The 22,298-nt window shown below is 41.3% G+C and overlaps 1 protein-coding gene across 7 annotated transcripts in view; it reads left to right on the top strand.

Annotated features, from left to right (window-relative positions):
* Positions 1–22,298, top strand: part of LOC122560469 (AP-3 complex subunit sigma-1) — an 84,516-nt gene that overhangs the window by 42,405 nt on the left and 19,813 nt on the right. For all 7 annotated transcript variants that reach the window (XM_043711115.1, XM_043711149.1, XM_043711125.1 and 4 more), the window contains 2 exons: positions 2,373–2,444; positions 16,452–16,559. In XM_043711115.1, coding sequence (XP_043567050.1) covers positions 2,373–2,444; positions 16,452–16,559 — 180 coding nt within the window. The remainder of the gene's footprint in view (positions 1–2,372; positions 2,445–16,451; positions 16,560–22,298) is intronic.

Here is a 22,298-nt window from a genome sequence, read left to right on the forward strand (position 1 = left end):
GAGATTTCTAAATTCTTGGAAGTGCAGGGTTGGATTAGAACAAGTCAGCATGGATTTAGTAAGGGGAGGTTATGCCTGACAAACCTGTTAGAATTCTTTGAAGAGATAACAAGTAGGTTAGACCAAGGAAACCCAGTGGATGTTACCAACCTAGATTTCCAAAAGGCCTTTGATAAGGTGTCTCACGGGAGGCTGCTGAGTAAGGTGAAGGCCATGGTGTTCGAGGTGAGCTATTGGCATGGATTGAGGATTGGCTGTCTGACAGAAGGCAGAGAGTTGGGATAAAAGGTTCTTTTTCAGAATGGCAGCTGGTGACAAGTGGTGTCCTGCAGGGTTCAGTGTTGGGGCCCCAGCTGTTCAATTTATATATAAATGATCTGGATGAAGAGACTGGGGGCATTCTGGCAAAGTTCGCCGATAATATGAAGTTAGGTGAACAGGCAGGTAGTTCTGAGGAGGTGGGGAGGCTACAGAAAGATTTAGACAGTTTAGGAGAATGATCCAAGAAATGGTTGATGAAATTCAATGTGAGCAAATGTGAGGTCTTGCACTTTGGAAAAAAGAACACCGGAATGGACTATTTTCTAAAAGGTGAGAAAATTCATAAAGCCAAAGTACAAAGGCGCTAGTACAGGAATCTTGAAAGGTTGACTTGCAGGTTGAGTCAGTGGTTAAGAAAGCAAATGTAATGTTGTCATTTATTTTAAGAGGGTTGGAATGTAAAAGCAGTGATGTGCTACTGAGATTTTATAAAGCTTTGATTAGGCCCCATTTAGAATACTGTATCCAGTTTTGGATCGCACACCTCCGGAAGGACACACTGGCACTGGAGCATATCAAACGGAGACTTACAGATGATCCGTGGAATGGTAGGCCTAACATACGATGAACGGCTGAGATCCTGTGATTGTACTTATTAGAGTTCAGAAGGTTGAGGTGAGATCCAGTAGAAACTTGCAAGATAATGCATGGCTTAGAAAGGGTGGACGCTGGGAAATTGTTTCCATCAGGCAGGGATACTAGGACTTGTGGGCATAGCCTTAGAATTAGAGGGAGTCAGTTTAAAACTGAGATGAGACCTTTCTTCAGCCAGAGCGTGGTGGGCCTGTGGAATTCACTGTCACGGAGTGTAGGGAGGCTGGGACATTAAATGTCTTCAAGGCAGAGATTGATAACTTCTTAATCTTGCAAGGGAGAGTGCGGTGAGTGGCGCTGAAATGCCCATCAGCCATGATTGAATGGCAGAGTGGACTCAATGGGCTGAATGGCCTTACTTCCACCCTATTTCTTATGGTCTTAAGTACAGATCCCGTGATGGTTTACCAGACTGATCCCTGGAGTGGCAGGACTAACGCATGAAGCGAGGTTGGAGCAGTTAGGATTATATTTGCTGGAGTTCAGAAGAATGAGGGGGAGAATGTCATTGAAACCTATAAATTTCTAATAGGACTAGACTGGGTAAACAGGAAAAAGGTTCCAGAACGAGGGATCACAAGAATATAGGATAAACCATTTAGGAGATGAGGAGAAATATTTTCACCTGGACAGTGGTGAGCATGTGGAATTTGCTACTGCAGAAAGCAGTCAAGGCCACAGTATTATGTGATTTCAAGAAGGTGTTAGAAAAAGCACTTGAGATAAAATGGACAAAAGGATAGGAGGAATGCAACAACAGGCTTTTGAGTTGGATGATAGCCATGGTCATCATGAATGGCAGAGCGCACTCAAGACCAAAAGACCTATTCCTATGTTTCTCTGGGTAAAACAAAATCAAACTTAAAGCTTCATGTACTCCTGATACTCTACAGGTTATGTGTGGCCCAGTTCTTAGCAGTTCATTGTTTTATTTTAAGATATTTGAAACAAAAACAGAAATTGTTTGTGAAACTGAGTAGGTCTGGCAGTATCTGAGGGGAGAAAACAAAAGTTAACATTTCAAGCCTGTTGACATTTCATCAGAACTGGTTCAGTTCTGGTGAAGGGTCACCGGACTTAAGATGTAAACAGCGCACATGCACGTACACACGCACACATATACTGCCAGACCTGCTGACTTTACCTGTCATAATTGATTTTGTTATGAATTTTTGAAATTTCATTCCTAAAGTTAAAACCAGAGTCTCCTTAAATATTTTTAAATCCCACTTGCATGTATGTGGTTTTTCACTGACTTGCATGGACCATGGCTTGTCAACAGTTTTGTCATTTCTCAGGCTCGCCCCTCATAACTGATCATAAATATTTTAGAAAAATAAATTATTTTTGAATTACTTATATTTATGTTATATTGTATCTGTTAGCTTTACAGTATAAAAAATAGTTTGAAGCTATAAACTTCAAAACATGTTTAAAATTCTTGTTTCTTTTGACAGGTTTTTGTGGAAACATTGGACAAATGTTTTGAAAATGTCTGTGAGCTGGATTTAATTTTCCATGTAGACAAGGTAATATTCGTTGACAATTCATGGTAATTCTTATTCTTAGTATTGTCCATCACTAGAAAGTTTGTCACTAATACTGTTTAATGCTGGTAATTCATCTATACCTCCATGGTGTTTAAAATTTGCAACTGACAGCTAATAGCACCACTCCTTCGAACATACAAAGAATTTGGATTGGGAAATACCACTGTGAAAGTGTCTAACAAACGGAGAGAGATGTATACTTCGACTGGTCAGCAATATATAAGTGGTGTGTGTATGATCTGTGAAAAATCTACTTTTAAATCTGTTTCTCCCTTTTTCCTTGCTTAATGAAATGAACATTCTGAACGAAATGAGCTAGAGCTGACATTAAATCTGAATGTTAGTTTTTCCCTATCTCAACACATGCGTGCCTGGTAGTGTACACATACAAATGCATACACCCTTATTCACCAAGGCTGTTTGCAGAAGCATTCAAGTAAATCTACATGAATAAAGGTTTTGAAATGATTCCTAGCTTTTTTATGTTCAAATAGTTATGAAAATCCAACATAGGGTATTTTTCCTTTATTTTATGAAACATTCTATCAATGCTGTTCACTTATACTGAGTAAATTGGGTACGCTCCATATATTAATACTTGGAAGTGTATGGTAAAATAGGGCAGAGGCAGCATGGTTTCATCAATGGGAGGTCATGCCTGACAAATCTACTAGAATATTTTTGAGGCAGTAATGAGCAGATTAGACCAAGGATAATTAATGGATGTTATCTATCTAGACTTCAGGGATGCCTTTGACAAGGTGTCATACAGGAAGCTAATAAGTAAGATAGAGGCCCATGGTGTTGGAGGCAGGTGCTAGCATGGTTAGAAGCTTGGCTGTTTGGCAGAAAGCAGAGTGGGGATAAAAGGGTCCTTCTCAGAGTGACAGTCAGTGACAAGTGGTGGGACCACAGCTCAGTGGTGGGACCACAGCTTTTCGCTTTATACATTAATGATCTAGATGAAGAGCCAAAGGGCCTCAACTGTGCTGTTGTATGAAGGAACTGAGGGCATTCTCGCTAAGTTTGCAGATGATACAATGATAGGTAGAGGGACAGGTAGCATTGAGGATGTGGGGAGGCTGCAGAGGATTTGGACAGGTTAGGAGAGTGGGCAAAGAAGTGGCAGGTGGTGTACAATTTGGGAAAGTGTGAGCTTATGCACCTTGGTAGAAAGAATAGAGGTATGGACTATTTTCTAAATGAGGAGAAAATTCAGAAGTCTGAAGTGCAAAGAGACTTGGGAGTTCTCGTTCAGGATTCTCTTAAGGTAAAGTTGCAGGTTGAATCAGTAGTTAGGAAGGCAAATGCAATGATGGCATTTATTTTGAGAGGATTTAAATATAAAAGCAGGGATGTATTTCTGAGGCTCTATAAGACTCTGGTCAGGCCGCATTTGGAGTATTGTGCACAGTTTTGTGTCCCATATCTCAGGAAAGAGATACTGGCCCTGGAGTGTGTTTAAAGAAGATTCACAAGAGTGGTCCCAGGAATGAATAGCTTAACATATGAGGAATGTTTGAGGACTCTGGGTCTATACTTGACGGAGTTGAGAAAGTTGAGGGGGGGATCTAATTGAAACTTTCAAAATACTGAATAGCAAGGACAGAATGGATGTTGAGAAGATGTTTCCATTGGTAAGAGAGACTAGGACCCAAGACATAGCCTTGGAGTAAAGGGAAGATCTTTTGGAACAGAGATAAAGAGAAACTTGTTCAGTCAGAGAGTGGTGAATCTTTGGAATTTACTGCTACAGAAGGCTGTGGAGGCTAGGTCATTGAGTATATTTAGAGGGATCAAGAGTTATGGGGAGAAAGCAGGAGAATGGGGTTGAGAAACCTATCAGCCATGATTAAATGGTGGAGCAGACTCGATTTTCTACTCCTATGTCTTATGGTCTTACGTGTTTTGCGCAATCAAAAACTCAAGAGTAACAGATTTGGATACATTCAACAATGGAATTACTTCTAAAAAGTGAAAGAATCTTCTTTCCATTTATGTACATTTTCCGATGACTGAGTTGAGTTTCCAAATTTTGACTTTTAATTTAAGAAATATATTCATCAAATACAAGCTCAGGCTTTTGGGGAAAAAAAAAGAATGACACCTTAAAGAAAGACATTTCTATTGATTTTTTTAAAAATAATTATCTTGATAAATATAAATATGATTTCTTTAAATGCTTAGTTTGGGCATTAAAAATTTAAATTACAGCGAAAAAAAAGAGACTCTCTAAGTATTTTATAGACTATTGTGGGATCTAACTGCCATATTGTAGGGACACAGAGATGTGGTTAGCTGGGTGGCTGTTTTGTGGGCTGTACAGGCACGATGGGTCAAATGACTTACTGTGCTGTTAAATTCTATTATTCTCTATGCCCGTTGTGTAAAATATTAACTATATGCTTAGTATCTATCATACAACAAATCCTAGAAGAGTGGTGAATGCTGTTGACATTTATTACCCCTTTGATGTAATGCCTGCTCCATGTATCAATTGCTATCTTTTTGGACTTGGGCTATTCAAGTATTCTCTTAATGGTACTTGCGTAACATAATTTGTAATTGTAATATTTTATTACAGCTTTGAGAAATTTTAAGTTTATTGGAAAAACTAGAGGAGACCCAAAATACATTTGCAGTCATACTTTCATTGCAACGGTGCTGAAAATACAGGGTTTCTAGTTAATTTTCATTAAAGTGTTTAACAGAATCGAAACAAAATCACTCTAGAAAAAGTTACACAAGCTGTCATGTGTAAAAATTTGCCTAGGAATATAAATGCACATTCTGTCAAATGTCTAGTCTTGTGATTTGTTTATGGTCTTAATATAAGAAAGACTCATTGGTAACAATTTGCTCCTGAATTGAAAGGCAGATTTATTGCTGATGAGGAATAAACTCTAAAATTCCTTGATACCTACCTATTCCAATTGTAACATCATTCAGAGAAGAAAATACTTGATTACAGTTCAAGTTTGTCAAAATATTATATCTGCTTCCTTGTGTCTAAGTTTGTTGGTGACTTACTATACCTTCTGGACTATATAGAAATCCTGGAAGAGATAGACTGTTTATAACTTTTTTGACAACAGCGTAATGCTAACATATTATTTTAATCTACCTGACGATTTTTCTATTGCTTTTCTATTCAGAGCTAGTGAAGCTTCATTTCCAGCATTAACTTGCAGCACAGCATCACCACCCTGTGCCCCCCCATCCCAAAATCTCCCAAACCCCCATTTGATGAATTTGTATTTCCCCATACTGAACACAATTTGGAAGAAACATGAGGGTGTCAAGGACACAAGGTATATGGTGGAGAGCTTCATTGTTCATCACCAAGACTGACTGTGTAACACTACTACTGACTCAATTGACTAATTCCTAAAGGACACAGCTGGTAGACTGGATGAATGGCAGATGGTGAACAAGCCAATGAAGAAATAATAAAATGAAGAACTGTGGATTCTGGGAATCTGAAACAAGGACAGAAAGTGCTGTAGAAACTCATCAGATCTGGCAGCATCTGTAGAGAGAAAACAGAGTTAATGTTTTGACTCCAATGACCTTTAGTCAGAACTGGAAATGTTAACTCTATTTTTCTCTTCAATGAAGGAAAAATCTGTTTGCTTTATTTTTCCCAATTTACATGTCACCGGTGCAGCTCTCTACGTTTGATTTGATTTGATTTACTATTGTGACATGTAAATTGGTACTGTGAAAATTTTTGTTTTGTGTGCAGTACAGACAGATCATACCATGTAGAGATTACAGGTGATAGAACAGCTCAAGGAATACAAAGGTATGGCTGCAAAGAACATACACTAGATTTGAAATTTGAGAGGTCCATTCAGAAGTCTAATAACAGCAAGGAAGTAGCTGTTCTTAAACCTATTGATACATGTGTTTAAGCTTTTGTATTTTCTGCCTGACAGAAGAGGGTGGATGAGATTATAACTGGGGTGGGAGGGGTCTTTGATGATAAGACTGCGAGAACTGTAGATGGAGTCATGGATGGAAGGTTGGTTTATGTGATAGATGGACTGTGTTCATAACGCTGTGTAGTTTCTTACTGTCCTGGGCAGAGCAGTTGCCATCACCAAGCTGCGATTCATTCAGATAGAATGCTTTCTGTAGGGCATCAATTAAAGAGTTGAGAGTCCTGAAAACAAAAAATCCTGGAGATCACAGCAGGTCAGGCAGCATCTCTGGAGAGAAAGCAAGAGTCTAGACTCTATTTTGAGTCAGACTCTTCTTCAGAGCTTGGTGAGAGTCCTTATGGACATGGATAGGAATAATGTGATCAAGGATAGTCAGCATGGTTTTGTGAAGGGCAGGTCGTGCCTCACAAACCTTATTGAATTCTTTGAAAAGGTGACGAAGGAGGTTGATGAGGGGAAAGCGGTAGATGTGGTATATATGGATTTTAGTAAGGCGTTTGATAAGGTTCCCCATGGTAGGCTACTGCAGAAAATACGGAGATATGGCATTGAGGGTGAGTTGGTGGTTTGGATTAGAAATGGGCTGGATGGAAGAAGACAGAGGGTAGTAGTTGATGGCAAAGTTTCTTCATGGAGTGCCGTCACTAGCGGTGTTCCACAAGGATCTCTTTTGGGACCATTGCTGTTTGTCATTTTTATAAATGACCTGGAAGAGGGGTTAGAAGGTTGGGTGAGCAAGTTTGCGGATGACACGAAAGTCGGAGGAGTTGTTGACAGTGAGGAAGCATGTGGCAGGCTACAGCAGGATATAGAGAAGCTGCAGAGCTGGGCAGAAAAGTGGCAAATGGAATTCAATGTAGCTAAATGTGAGGTGATTCACTTTGGGAAGAATAACAAAAAAATGGGGTACTGGGCTAATGGTCGGATACTTGGTAGTGTGGATGAGCAGAGGGATCTTGGTGTCCATGTACACAGATCTCTGAAAGTTGCCACCCAGGTAAATAGTGCGGTGAGGAAGGCATATGGCGTACTGGCTTTTATTGGTAGAGGAATTGAGTTCCGGAGTACTGAGGTAATCTTGCAGTTGTATAAGACTCTGGTGCGGCCGCATCTGGAATATTGTGTGCAGTTTTGGTCGCCATACTATAGGAAGGATGTGGAGGCACTGGAACGGGTGCAAAGGAGGTTTACCAGGATGTTGCCTGGTATGGAAGGAAAACCGTATGAGGAAAGACTGAGGCACTTGGGGCTGTTTACACTAGAGAAAAGAAGGTTTAGGGGTGACTTGATTGAGGTGTACAAGATGATTAGGGGGTTAGATAGGGACGACAGTATGAACCTTTTCCCGCGTATTGAGTCGGGTATTAGAAGGGGGCATAGCTTTAAATTAAGGAGGGGCTGAAGTTAGGGGTAGGTTCTTTACTCAGCGAGTCGTAAGTTCATGGAATGCCCTGCCAGTAGCAGTGGTGGACTCTCCCTCTTTATGGGCATTTAAGCGGGCATTGGATAGGTATATGGAGGATAGTGGGTTAGTATAGGTTAGGTGGGCTTGGATCGGCGCAACATCGAGGGCCAAAGGGCCTGTACTGCGCTGTATTCTTCTATGATTCTATGCCAAATTTCCTTAGCCTCCTGAGGAAGAAGAGACATTGTTGTGTCTTCTTGACAATCACATCAACATGGGTGGTTCAGGACAGATTGTAGGTGATCGTCACTCCTAGGAACATGATGCTCTCAACCATCTCCGCCACAGTTCCACTGATGTAGATAGTAACATGCCCTCCTCCTTGCTTCCTAAAGTCAATAATCAGCTCTTTAGTTTTGCTGATGTTGAGGGTGAGATTGTTATCCCTACAGCATACCAGAAGCACTCTGTTAGCCTACAATAGTGGTGTCATTAGCACATTTGTAAATGGATTTAGATGAAATTTAGCCACACAATCATGAGTGTACAAAGAGTACAGTAAGAGGCTGTGAATATGCAGCCTTGCAAGGCACCAGTGTTGAAGACTGTCACATTAAATGCTGTTGCCTATCCTCACTGATTGCAGTCTGTGGGTCAGGGAGCTGAGGATCTGGTTGCAGAGGGTGGAACAGAGACCTAGGTCTTGGAGTTTAGGGTTTAGTTTGGTTGGGATTATAGTGTTGAATTCAGAGCTGTAGTGAATAAGTAGAAACCTAATGTAGGTTTCCTTATTATCCAGACGCTCCAGGGATGAGTGTATGGCTAGGGAAGTCAGGTCTGCCATGGACCTGTTGCACCAGTAGGTAAATTGCAAGGGATCAAGGAGGGCTGGGAGGCTGGAGTTGATATGAACCATTGGAAAATGTATTGAGTATTGGTAGGAGTGACCACCGTATAGTCATTTTGGAGACATCGTTCTGTCTTCACATTGAGGATACCTTCCATGTAGCAGGTAGCATCACCCCCATGCTAAATAGGTTAGATTTCAGTCAGATCCAGCAACTCAAAACTGGTATTGACAAGGCACTATGGTCCATCTGCAGCAGCAGCAGCAAAATTGTATTCTCCTGAAATCTATAACCTCATGGCCCTGCATATTTCCCAATCCAGTCTTGTGAAAATGCCATGGAATGAACCCTGGCTCAGTTAAGAATGTCAAAGGGAATTCAGATGCAGCACCTAAAAATGAAGTCTCAAACTGGTGAAACTAAAACACAGGACTAATTGCAAACTGTGGAAGTACTGTGATAGACTGAGTTAAGCAATTCCACAACCAACAGATCAGATCTGAGCTCTGCAGTACTGTCAAATCTAGTTGTGAATGAAGGTGGACAATTAAACAACTCAAAAGAAGACGGTCCACAAATATCTCCATCTTTAGTGATGCATGAGCCCAGCACATTTGTGCAAAAACCTAAGTGGACTTAGACCTTCACTTGAAGAACCCAGCATCACTGATGCTAGTCTTCAGCCAATTAGATTTATTCCATGTGATTTCAAGAAATGGCTGAAGGCTATAGATATTGTAAAGACATTAAGCCCAGAAATATCCCCATCAATGTTTTTCTTTTCATCATGAAATCAGATCTGGAATGCAGGGTAATCGGTGAATCATTCATAATATCACAAGTACTGAAGCAACTTATGTCCTAGTGCAGCAAAACCTAATGGCAAATATTATTGACTGGTGTGTCAAAAATGGCCATCTCCAAAAAGAGAGAATTTGATCATTTCCTCTTGAAACTTAATGGCATTATCAATACTAAACATCCAGAGGTTTCCATTAACCAGAAGCTGAACTGAGCAACTTTGAACAAAGCGGCAAGGAGAGAAGCGAGGACTGCCGTGTAAGTCAGTTTTTCCCACTTAACAAGAGACTTACCTCAAGTTGGGCCTCCATTTTGAGTAGAGCAGCAAGGAGAGAGGGCGGAGAAAGCAAGGGCTGCGGGAAGTTTTTAAGTGGGTGAGATCTAAACCGGAGACCCTACACTGTAGGGCCTCCATCCCATCCACCTTTCCTAACTTTGCTAAGACTCTTTTAAACTTGGTAAGTTTTCAGGTTTTCTCATTTTTAAAATTTTCTTCTCTTCCTTGTTTAGTCCTGTGTGGGCTTTCAGATTAGCGGGGAATGGGTGATAGAGCAGTTGCATGTTCCTCCTGCAGAATGTGGCAGATGAGAGACACGACACATGTCTCTGCCGACCACATCTGTGGGAAGTGCACCCAATTCCAGCTCCTCAAAAACCGAGTTGGGGAACTGGAACTGGAACTGGAGCTAGATGAACTGCGGATCATCCGGAAGGCTGAGGGAGAAATTGAGAGGATGTACAGGGAGGTGGTCACTCCTCAGACACAGGATAAGGACAGCTGGGTTACAGTCGGGGGGAGGAAAGAGGACTAACCGAGCAGGGATCCCCTGTGGCCGTTCCCCTCAGCAATAAGTGTACAGTTTTGGATGCTGCTGGTGGGGACGGCCTACCAGGGGAAAGCCATAATTGTCAGGTCTCTGGCACTGAGGCTCAAAAGGGAAGGAAGGAAGAATGAAAAGCTCTAGTGTAGGGGACTCAATAGTTAGACGGATTGACAGGAGATTTTGTGGATAGGAATGGGACTCCCAGAAAGTATGTTACCTCCCTGGTGCCAGGATCCGGGATGTCGCCGATCGGGTTTAGAGGATTCTGAAGGGGGAGGGTGAGCAGCCAGAAATTGTGGTACATATTGGCACCAATGATATAGCCAGGAAAGGGATTGAGGGTCTGAAAAGTGACTACAGAGAGTTAGGTTGGAAGCTGCAGAGTAGGGTGAGTAGAGTAGTGATCTCAGGTTTGCCACTAGTGCCATGAGACAGTGAAGTGAGGAACAGTCAATGAGCGCAGCTTGACCTGTGGCTGCGACGCTGGTGCAGGAGGGAGGACTTCAGATACTTAGACCGTTGCGATGCCTTCTAGGGAAGGTGGGACCTGTACAAGAAGGATAGGTTGCACCTGAACTGGAGGGGCACAGATGTCCTGGGTGGGAGATTTGTTCGTGTGGTTCGGGAGGGTTTAAACTAATTTGGCAAGGGGGTGGGAACAGAGCTACATATCTGAGAGGGGGGGTAGTTGTAGATGGTGCAGTGATAGGATGTAGTGAATCACTCAGGAAAGTTTTTCACGTGATGAAACAAAGAGATCAGTTAAAGTACGTCTGCTTTAACGCAAGGGGTGTCAGAAGTAAGAGTGATGAACTTAGAGCATGGATCAGTACTTGGAATTATGATGTTGTGGCCATAATGGAGACATGGGTTCCACAGGGGCAGGAATGGTTGCTAGATGTTCCAGGGTTTAGAACGTTTAAAAAGAAAAGGGAGGGTAGAAAAAGAGGAAGGGGTGTCACATTGCTAATCAGAGAATGCATCACAGCTACAGAAACGAAGGTTGTTGTGGAAGGTTTGTCTACTGAGTCAGTATGAGTGGAAGTTAGGAACAGCAAGGGAGCAGCCACCTCATTGGGGGTTTTCTGTAGACCCCCTAATAGCAGTAGGGAGATTAAAGAACTCATAGCCAGGCAGATTTTGGAAAAATACAGATGTAGCGGGGTTGTTGTTATGGGTGAGTTCAACTTTCCCACTATTGACTGGAACCCCCTTAGTGCAGATGGTTTGGATGGAGCTGTTTTTGTCAGGTGTGTTCAGGGGTGTTTTCTTACTCAGTATGTAGACAGGCCGATGAGGGGAGAGGCCATTTTGGATTTGGAGCTTGGCAGTGAGCCAGGACAGGTGTCAGATCCTGCGGTGGGCGAACACTTTGGCGACAGTGACCATGACTGCCTCACATTTACCTTGGCCTTGGAGAGGGAAACAGCAGTTACCAAGGGAAGATTATTTATTGAGGCAAAGGAAATTATAATGCAATCAGACAGGATTTGGGAAGTACAGATTGGGAGCAATTGTTCCACAGAAAGTGCACAACAGCCAGGTGGAGTCTGTTTAAGGAGCAGTTGTTGCGAATGATGCACAAATTTGTTCCTCTGAGACAGGCAAGAAGGGATAAGATTAAAGAGCCTTGGATGATGAGAACAGAGGAGCTTCTTATCAAAAGGAAGAAGGCAGCTTACGTAAGGTGGAGGAAGCAAGGATCTAGCACAGCTTTAGAGTATTACAGGCTTACAAGAAAGGAGCTCATAAATGGACTGAGGAGAGCCAGGAGGGGGCATGAAAAAGAGTTGGCAGGAAGGATCAGGGAGATCCCAAAGGCATTTTACTCATGTGAGGAATAAGAGAGAAGGAAGGGCCAGTGCGGGATAGCGTATGGAACTTGTATGTGGAGTCTGAGCAGGTAGGGGAAGCCCTAAATGAGTTTTCAGCTTTGGTTTTCACTAAGGAAAGGGATCTTGTTGTGAATGAGAACTTTGAGGAGCTTGGAAACAGGCTTGAACAGATCAAGATTGATGAAGTCGATGTGCTGGAAATGTTGGCAAACATTAAAATTGGCAAATCCCCAGGGCGAGACCAGATTTATCCTAGGTTGCTCTGGAAAGTGAGAAAGGAGGTTGCTAAGCCACTGGTGAAGATCTTTGCTTCCTCACTCTCCACGGGAGTCGTACCGGAGGATTGGAGGGAGGCGAATATTGTTCCTCTTTTCAAGAAGGGGAATAGAGAAATCCCTGTCAATTACAGTCTTACATCTGTGGTCAGCAAGGTTTTGGAAAGAATTCTGAAGGATAGAATTTATGACTATTTGGAAAAGCATAGCGTGATTAAAGGCAGTCTGCATGGATTTGTGAGGGACAGGTCATGCCTCACAAATCTTACTGAGTTCCTTGAGAAGATGACAAAACAGGTCGACGAAGGTCGGGCAGTGGATGTAATATATATGGACTTTAAAGGCATTTGATAAGGTTCCCCATCGTAGGCTCATTCATAAAGTCATGAGGTGTGGGATACAGGGAGATTTGGCTGTCTGGATTCAGTATTGGTCAGATGATAGAAGGCAGAGATGGTTGTAGATGTAGATGGTTGTAAATGGAAAGTATTTTGCCTGGAGGTCAGTGGTGAGTGGTGTCCTGCAGTGTCTTGGGCCTCTGCTCTTTGTAGTTTTTATAAATGACTTGGATGAGGAGGTTAAGGGGTGGATTAGTAAATTTGCCAATGACACAAAAGTTAGAGGTACCATTGATAGTATCGAGGGCTATTGCAGGCTGCAGCACGACATAGGCAGGATGCAGAGCTGGGCTGAGAAATGGCAGATGAAGTTCAACCTGGATAAATGCGAAGTGATGCATTTTGGAAGGTTGAACTTGACTGCTGAATATAGGATTAAAAACATGATTCTTGGTCATGTGGAGGAACAGAGGGATCTTGGTGTTCAAGTGCATAAATCCCTCAAAGTTGTTAGGGTTGTTAAAAAAGCATATGGTGTTTTGGCTTTCATTAACAGGGGATCGAGTTTAAGAGCTGCGATGGTTTGCTGCAGCTGTACAAGGGTTGGGAGGTCATGTTGCGGCTGTACAGGACTTTGGTTAGGCCACTTGGAATATTGCGTGCAATTCTGGTCTCCTTCCTATTGGAAAGATGTGAAACTTGAAAGGGTTCAGAAAAGATTTACAAGGATGTTGCCAGGGTTGGAGGATTTTACCTATATGGAGAGGCTGAACAGGCTGGGGCTGTTTTCCCTGGAGCGTCGGAGGCTGAGAGGTTTACAAAATTATGAGGAGCATGGATAGGGTAAATAGGCAAAGTCTTTTGCCTGGGGTGAGGGAGTCCAGAACTAGAGGGCATAGGTTTAGGGTGAGAGGGGAAAGATATAAAAGAGACCTACGGGGCAACTTTTTCACACAGAGGGTGGTACATTTTTGGAATGAGCTGCCAGAGGAAGTGGTGGAGGCTGGTATAATTGCAACATTTAAGGGGCATTTGGATGGGTATATGAATAGGAAGGGTTTGCAGGGATATGGGCTGGGTGCTGGAAGGTGGGACTAGATTGGGTTGAGATATCTGGTCAGCATGGACTGGTTGGACCGAAGGGTCTGTTTCCATGCTGTACATCTCTGACTGTACAAGACCCTGGTGAGATCATACTTGGAATATTATGTCCAGTTCTGGTCACCCTATTATAGGAAAGATGCAGAGGCTTTGGAGACGGTACAAAGAAGGTTTACCAGGATGGTGCCTGGACTGGAGGGCTTGTCTTACGAAGAGAGGTTGACTAAGCTCGGACTTTTCTCTCTGGAGAGGAGGAGGAAGAAATGACCTGACTGAGGTATACAAGGTAATGAGAGGCATGGATAGAGTCCATAGCCAGAGACGTTTCCCCAGGGCAGGATTGACTGGCCCAAGGGGTCATAGTTTTAAGATATTAGGAGGAAGGTATAGAGGAGACGTCAGAGGTAGGTTCTTTATGCAGAGAGTTGTGAATGCATGGAATGCGTTGCCAGCGGTGGTGGTGGAAGCAGGATCTTTAGGGGCATTTAAGTGACTGCTGAATGTGCACTTGGACAGCAGTGAATTGTGTGGGGGGGGGAGCAGCGAGGTAGGTTAGGTTATTTTATTTTAGATTAGGAGTAATCCTTGGCACAACATCATTGGCTGAAAAGCCTGTTCTGTGCTGTATTTTTCTATATTCCAAATTAGTGTGGCTACCGAGTAGGTCAGAGGCTCATGACTTGACACATAAATCACAAAGTCTGTTCTCCATTTACAAGGCCTTAACTTCAAAGTGTGATGGAATACTGTCCAGTTCTGGATGAGTGCAGCTTGAAAAATACTCCAGAAACTTGACAGCATCCAGAAAAAAGCAGCTCACTTAGCTTTAGCTTCTTGATTCAAACTTCTGATAAGAAGAGTTGAAAATGTGTTGCTGGAAAAGCGCAGCAGGTCAGGCAGCATCCTAGGAGCAGGAGAATCGACGTTTCGGGCATGAGCCCTTCTTCCTGAAGAAGGGCTCATGCCCGAAACGTCTATTCTCCTGCTCCTTGGATGCTGCCTGACCTGCGCTTTTCCATTAACACATTTTCAGCTCTGATCTCCAGCATCTGCAGTCCTCACTTTCTCCTCTTCTGATAAGAAGAGACTTGTTCAAGTAGCCATTCTAATCGACACTTAAGAACTCTTTGATCTTTATCTTACTTTGTATTAGATTTTTAAACCATTGTTTTATGGCAGCTGGAAGCATGTGAGATTGAAAATGATGCTAAATGCCAGGAGGCATTGGAACTCTTGGTGTTCATTTGCGATGGTTTGCATTGCAAATATCGGGTTCCAAATTACGTAATCCCTATAACCTGACTGTGAGTGGTATCTTGCAAACTTTCATCAGTAAGGAAATATAATTCAAATAAATGTAGGCCCTCTTTTTGTTTGAGATATACAGCATGGAAATTTACTCTTCGGTCCATCTCGCCCATGCCGACCAGATATCCTCAATTAATCTAGTGTCGTTTGCCAGCATTTGGCCCTTCTCCCTCTGAACCCTTGTCATATAAATTTTGTAATTGTATCAGCCTCCACCACTTCTCCTCTGGCAGCTCATTCCATATATTCACCATCGTCTGCATGAAAATGTTGCCCCTTAGGTCCTTTTTAAATCTTTGCCCTCTCACTTTAAACTTATGCACTCTTGTTTTATAGACTTACCCACCCTGGGGGAAAAGACAATGCCTATTTAGCTTATCCATGCCCTCATGATTTTCTAAATCTCTATAAGGTCACCCCTCAGCCTGTGATGCCCTAGTTTGTGATCATGCTTGCTTTCTGTGTTGTTGAGCCTGATTTGAAGAGAGAAACTATACAGGGTTTGAGAGTGTATCCAGTATTAGATCCCTGGTGATTGTAGTAATAGAGTTGCCTGCACAAATGTTGTACTGACACTGAAATTCATGTACTGCATGACTAATTTATATGATGGTAGGATGATTTTTGGTTTGAAGACTGCTTTCTGTTAACGGCAAACTGCATTTTAGCAACTTGAAACACAAATGACTAATATAGTATATGAATTTCTATACTGGAGTGTTCCTTGGTATGTAGGGGTACATTCAAAGACTGATAGATGGATCACTTCAAATAGCATGTCTCTGTAGTCATTCGCAACTGATTCTGTTCATCCAGTCTCTGCTTGCAAAACACTAAATGTTGTGTCCAAAATTAGATGTGATTTCGCAATTGGACAGCATTCACTAAATAACTGAATGTGCTAAAAATTATGCAAACAAAATTTAGGATTGTCAGTTGGAATCTTAATGTGGTGCCTTTGCATTTACTCAAAGCTACGTACGTTAATATAGAGAGACCTATTCTTTACAGACGGAACATGTGCACCACCTGCCTCAACCAGTCAGACAACTAATTAGTGTTTTGTTCTAACACAGTATAAAAATGTTGTTCCCCTTCACTTCAGTACTCTTTCGAATGATCCTGATGAGTTCAAGATACCTTGATCAGTATTCAAGTCCTGCAGTATCAAATGCATCAATCATCTTCCACACTTCAATAGTTTCATATTCCCAAATCCTTATAAATTATACAGTTTTTAAACTTGCAGATGGTATCATAAAACGTTTGTGCGGCCTTTTGCTAATGTCCATTTATTTCTTCTTAAGGTTCACAATATTTTGGCTGAAATGGTAATGGGAGGAATGGTTCTAGAGACCAATATGAATGAAATAGTAACTCAAATTGATGCACAAAACAAAATGGAAAAATCTGAGGTAAGACCTTTGCACATTTTTTGAAATATCTTCCAGCTCGCATGGTTTTGGATCCTGCATGTTTCTTGTGCCTTCTGTGATATCTTATTCTTTAGTGGCAAGAGCCAGCTTGCTTACTGTGCTTTTTCAAAAAAAAAGCTCTTGAATGACCATTTGGATAGCTGCACTGTGTGACAAGTCAGCAGCACTGACAAGGCATTGTAAAATGCCTACTTATAAGTTGGAACATGACTATAAAATGTCCACAGTTTAGTGCTAAAGCTTTGCGGGTATAAGTTGCATGAATCAATTTGCTTGTATGCTAAACTGAAAGATTTATGATTTGGCAGTTTACTTTTATAAGCCTACAAAGTTTAAGAGGCTGGTTAGAACAAACTAAAAGTGCATTGAGCATAAATGATTATTAAAAAGAGAAATGCCATGATGGTATTTCACTTGGTCAATTTTTCTAGGTTTCTGCCAATTTAAAATAGTTTTCAGTTTCATGCTCAATCTGTGTCAAGTTGATTTGGTCTCAACCTTGACAATATTAGCAGTTGTCCTTGGTGCTTCTGGGTTAGAGAGGAAAAGGAAATAAACCAAGACCAGCACTGGTGGCTGTTTTCAACAACCGATATAGGAGGTGTGAATGTGTGTACAGGATCAAACTGAATCACTACATTCACCATGATCAAATAACACAGAACATTACAGTGCAGTACATGCCCTTCAGCCCTCGATGTTGCACTGACCTGTGAAATTAATCTGATGCCCATCTAACCTACACATTCCATTATTATCCATATGTATGTCCAATGCTGATTTAAATGCCCTTAATGTCGGCAAGTCCACTACTGTTGCAGGCAGACCGTTCTTCGCCCCTACTACTCTGAGTCAGGAAACTATCTCGATATCTGTCCTAAATCTATCACCTTCAATTTAAAGCTATGTCCTCTCGTGTTAGTCTTCACCATTCGAGGAAAAAGGCTCTTACTATCCACCCTATCTAATCCTCTGATTATCTTATACATCTCCATTAAGTCGCCTCTCAACCTTCTTCTGTCCAATGAAACAACCTCTGTTCCCTCAGTCTTTCCTCGTAAGACCTTCCTTCCATACCAGGCAACATCCTAGTAAATCACTCTGAACCCTTTCCAAAGCTTTCACATCCTTTCTGTAATGCGGTGACCAGAACTGCACACAATACTCCAGGTGCGACTTTACCAGTGTCTTGTACAGCTGAAGCATGACCTTGTGGCTCCGAAACTTAATTTCCCCTACCAATAAACGCCAGCACACCAAATGCCTTCTTAACAACTCTATCAACCTGGGTGGCAACTTTTGGGATTTATGCACCTGGACACAGCAATTTCTCTATTCATCTGCACTGCCAAGAATTTTACCATTAGCCCAGTACTCTGCATTCCTGTTACTTCTTCCAAAGTGAACTACTTCACGCTTTTCCGCATTAAACTCCATTTACTACTTCTCTGCCCAGCATCCTTTGGCACTTTCCACAACTCTGCCTACCTTAGTGTCATCCACAAATTTACTAACCCATCTTTCTATGCCTACCTCCAGATCGTTAATAAAAATGACAAACAGCAGTGGCCCTAGAACAGATCCTTATGGCACACCACTGGTAACTGAGCTGGAGGATGAACATTACACATCAACCACTACCCTCTGTCCTCTTTCAGCTACCCAATTTCTGATCCAATAACGTGCTCACATTCACTATTGAGTTTTGAGTACAAATAGTGATTATTCGAGCAAGATGCCATTGGGTGTTTACTGTTCAGACAATAGTTCTGCATTAGCATCTTCTGTGAAAAGTTTTACTAGTTCAGGATAATGTCTTTTTAAAAAGAAGTTGCCTTGTTTAAATGAAATTTTATTCACGTGAATTGAATCACTTGTCTGCATTTTTAAAATTATTACTAATAGCAATTACAAACAGTTGTAATTACTTGAAACAGAAGACTAAAATATATGTTTTTCCACTTCAAAGCAGCGATCGAAGTATTTACATTACAGGACGTCATTGAACTCATTACATTTATGTGGATTCTTTGCTAGAGCAATTCAACACTAATCCCTCTATGCCTGTGGCTCTGTCTTTCTCTGCATATAACTTGATCTCAATTGCAATCAAGTCACTTGCTATCTGACTAAAAATCAATTGATGTTGATATCCCTTTCGTACTGATTGATCTGTTTGTCCTTATCATTTTGTCATTATTTCACATTCCCATTAAGTTACAGTTCTCTTCTTTGACTCCTAAATGAAAGACTAAGTGAAAGGAAAAATAAGTAGCACAGATTTAGCATTTTAGTTTTCAGATATGATCCTTCCTTCCCACATTCATTTTTTGTAAGAAAACACAATAATTAAAGGTGTTAGATCTAAAGATAAGATTTCAGTAAAGCAGATTTAATTTTTAAAAATCTTACAGTAGAAACTACTCCAGTTTATTTCTTTTATTGTTCATTCATCAATGGATTGACCTAACAATCTAGCTAATTATGTTAAAATAATGGAGCCCCTTGAAGTAGATTAGATTACTTAGTGTGGAAACAGGCCCCTCGGCCCAACAAGTCCATACCGAACCTCCGAAGAGGAACTCGCCCAGACCCATTTCCCTCTGACTGATGCACCTAACACTACAGGTAATTTAGCATGGCCAATTCACCTAACCTGCATTTCTTTGGACTGTGGGAGGAAACCAGACCATCCGGAGGAAACGCACGGGGACACAGGGAGAATGTGCAAACTCCACACAGACAGTTGCCTGAGGTGGGAATTGAACCTGGGTCTCTGGTGCTGTGAGGCAGCAGTGCTAACCACTGAGCCACCGTGCCGCCCAAACATATTTTATAGCTTGGAGGTAACAAGTTCAAGTACTGAAACAAAAGATGGTTGAGGAGCACAGGCTTGATTTCTTCTTTACATTTATCTGTCTATGATCTTATTTATATTGCTTTGGAGCAATGTTGAATCGCTTGGTTGAAAGGGTTTGGTGGGATAGGGTGGAGGCTTTTGTTTTGAGTTTCCTAGTTTCATGTGTGGCTTTTTGAACTTTTCTGGACAATTTCAGTTAAACATTCCCTCTGTTCTACAGATGCACATTATTATTACATTGAGATGTTGGGCCTATTCCAAATAGAAAAATGATAACTAGAATAAGTAGTATGTTGCTTTTCTAAATGATCAGTGAAATGTATCTGTTTAGTCTGCCATTGGATCAGTTGAGGACTGATTGTTACAAATGCTGCTCTATGGCAATAAAATTCAGAATTTCAACAGAAGACTATGCAGGTCCTAGTATTGATGGCAGCAAGAATATATGTTGCAACTCTAGACTCTACTAGAACTTGTTAGAGTTGAAACAATGGTCTCTTGAACTTGCTACAGTTTAGCAGACCTTGCTACGTTCCTTGACGTGGTGGTCTTATATTTGGATTTATGGACCAGACAAAACCCCCTCAAACTATTCAGAAGATAGTCTGAACCCTAACTTTTTCTTATTTTTAAGCAAAATGTAAGGTGTTGCTTTCAAGATGCAATTTGATTGGTCAAACTACCAGATTTAAAGTAAAACACACATTATTTGTCCACTATAGTTAAAATACAACAAAAGAAGGGAGGAGTTTGAAGAACTTAACTCTATTGGCAAACTTAACAGAACAATAGTACAGTAACTATTACTAATTAACTGTTCCAATATAGCAATATCCCATAAACCCACCTTTTGGCAAAAGGCAAATACAGCAAACAGATTGTCTCACATGCAGTTCTCCAATTCAGAAGGAAAGAGCATTGAAAGACAGTTCTGAGAGAGAGTGTAGCAGCCGTGAGAGATCCACTGCTTTCCAACCCTGCTACGACTCCAGCAAAAACTACTAATGCTAAAACTAAAAATCTTGGTTCTGGGAGAGGTTGACCATACCCACTCAGGCTGCTTCTGTTGTTCTAACATTTAAAAAAAAAGCCAAGTCCTCATAAGTTGTTTACTGACTTTACAACTGATAGCTTACTACCTCTGTCTTAAAACCTCTCTTTAAAAAAATAACCCAGAACAAAAATAACTTCTTAAAGCCACAGCATCATCACAGATTCAATTACAAGTTACACTACCTTCTCCTTCCTAGTTGATAACTATAACAGTTTCTCTAGTAACTGATTATAATCTTCCTTAACCTGAAGGTAGATTCTTTGCTCATGGATTTTAGCATAGGTCTTCTTTTTACATCTATTTTATAGAACCAGTCTGATCTTCAATTCATTGAAAATTGATCAAATAAAAATTAACTCTGTTCTGTAAAGAGTGTGAAACTAGCCCCATCAGGTGGCAACTTGGGCAGTAACAACACAGATTGCATCTATACCTCTTCGTGAGCTTGTCTGTTTGTTCTGACTCCCTGAATGTTAGTGAGCACCTGACTCACTTGAAGAAAAGATTGAGTTTGGAAAAGTTTCCATATTAGATGACCAGATGAGTTTTAATAATTCTGTCATCGATACCTTTGTTGTTAAGTTCAGTGAATACTAACAGGGAAAATTCTTGGCATAGCATATTCTACAGTCAATTGGAGAGCATGCCATTCTAGACTCAGTAGGGTGCATTGAAGCAGAATCAATTTATGATCTCAGAAAAGAGCGATGATTCAATCTGATTGAATCTTGCATCTTCAAGTAGAGGAGAATGTATCTGAGGCCCTGGGGCTGAAACTGTAAATAAAGAGGTCTTTTTTCAGAGATACAAATATTGAACTGCCAAAGTGAATTGGGAAAGTGAATTGGGAAAGCAGGTAGAGATGCAGATCAGGAGAAATGCAGTAGCACTCATTTAAGATATTTTAACAGTCAGTAAAGATACATTAGACACAGTAACAAAGAGTAAGCCATGCCTGGCTAACCGTTAAAGGTTGGTATCAAATTGAAAGAAAAGTCATTTTCTATGATGATTAATGATAGGTAAGAAAAACCACCCATCCATTTCACTGCCATCCTTACCTGGTCTGGCCTGCATGTGACTGCAGAGTCACAGCAATGTGGTAAACTCTTAGCTGTCCTCTGAAATGGCCTAGTAAAGTATTCAGTTGTATGAACTGCAAAAAAGCCTCAAAAAAAGGAATGGCACCAGAAGGACACTTGGCATTGATTTAGTCACTGGAAACAACAACAAAAATCTCAGCCCTCTCAAACCTGCAGACCAATATCCAGGGGCTAGTGCTAAAATTTGGAGGGCTATATTTCAATCAGACAGAATTATACTCTCAAACTCGTGTCTTGCAGATTCTGTCCTAGACAATGCCATTCCTATCTCTGGGAGTATCTTGTCCCACAGGAAGGATAGACCCACCAAAGGTGGCAGCACATTTATAAACAAACAGCAGAGAGTTGCTGTCTGAGTCCTCAACAATGATTCTGCATTCCATTGCATCAGATTAGTCGTGGAAATGAAAACACCTGACTACCTAATAACAAGCTTCCCATAGCGAATGAATCAGAACTCTTCCATGCAGAACACCACTAGGAGGAAAGATGGGGTGGCAAGGATACAGAATGTGCTCCAGATTTTCGCATTCATCACTGAGGTGGGCTTGGTAGCATAACTACTGGCTGAACAGGATTGAGTGTTAAAGGACATAGCTGCTAGACTGGGTCTTCAGCAGCTGGTGAGGTAAAAGCATACTTGACCTCTTATTCACCAGTCTGCCACACATGCTTCTATCCAAAACAACATCGGTAGGAAT

This window comes from Chiloscyllium plagiosum, chromosome 2 (assembly GCF_004010195.1).
Source record: "Chiloscyllium plagiosum isolate BGI_BamShark_2017 chromosome 2, ASM401019v2, whole genome shotgun sequence".
Lineage (NCBI taxonomy): Eukaryota > Metazoa > Chordata > Chondrichthyes > Orectolobiformes > Hemiscylliidae > Chiloscyllium > Chiloscyllium plagiosum.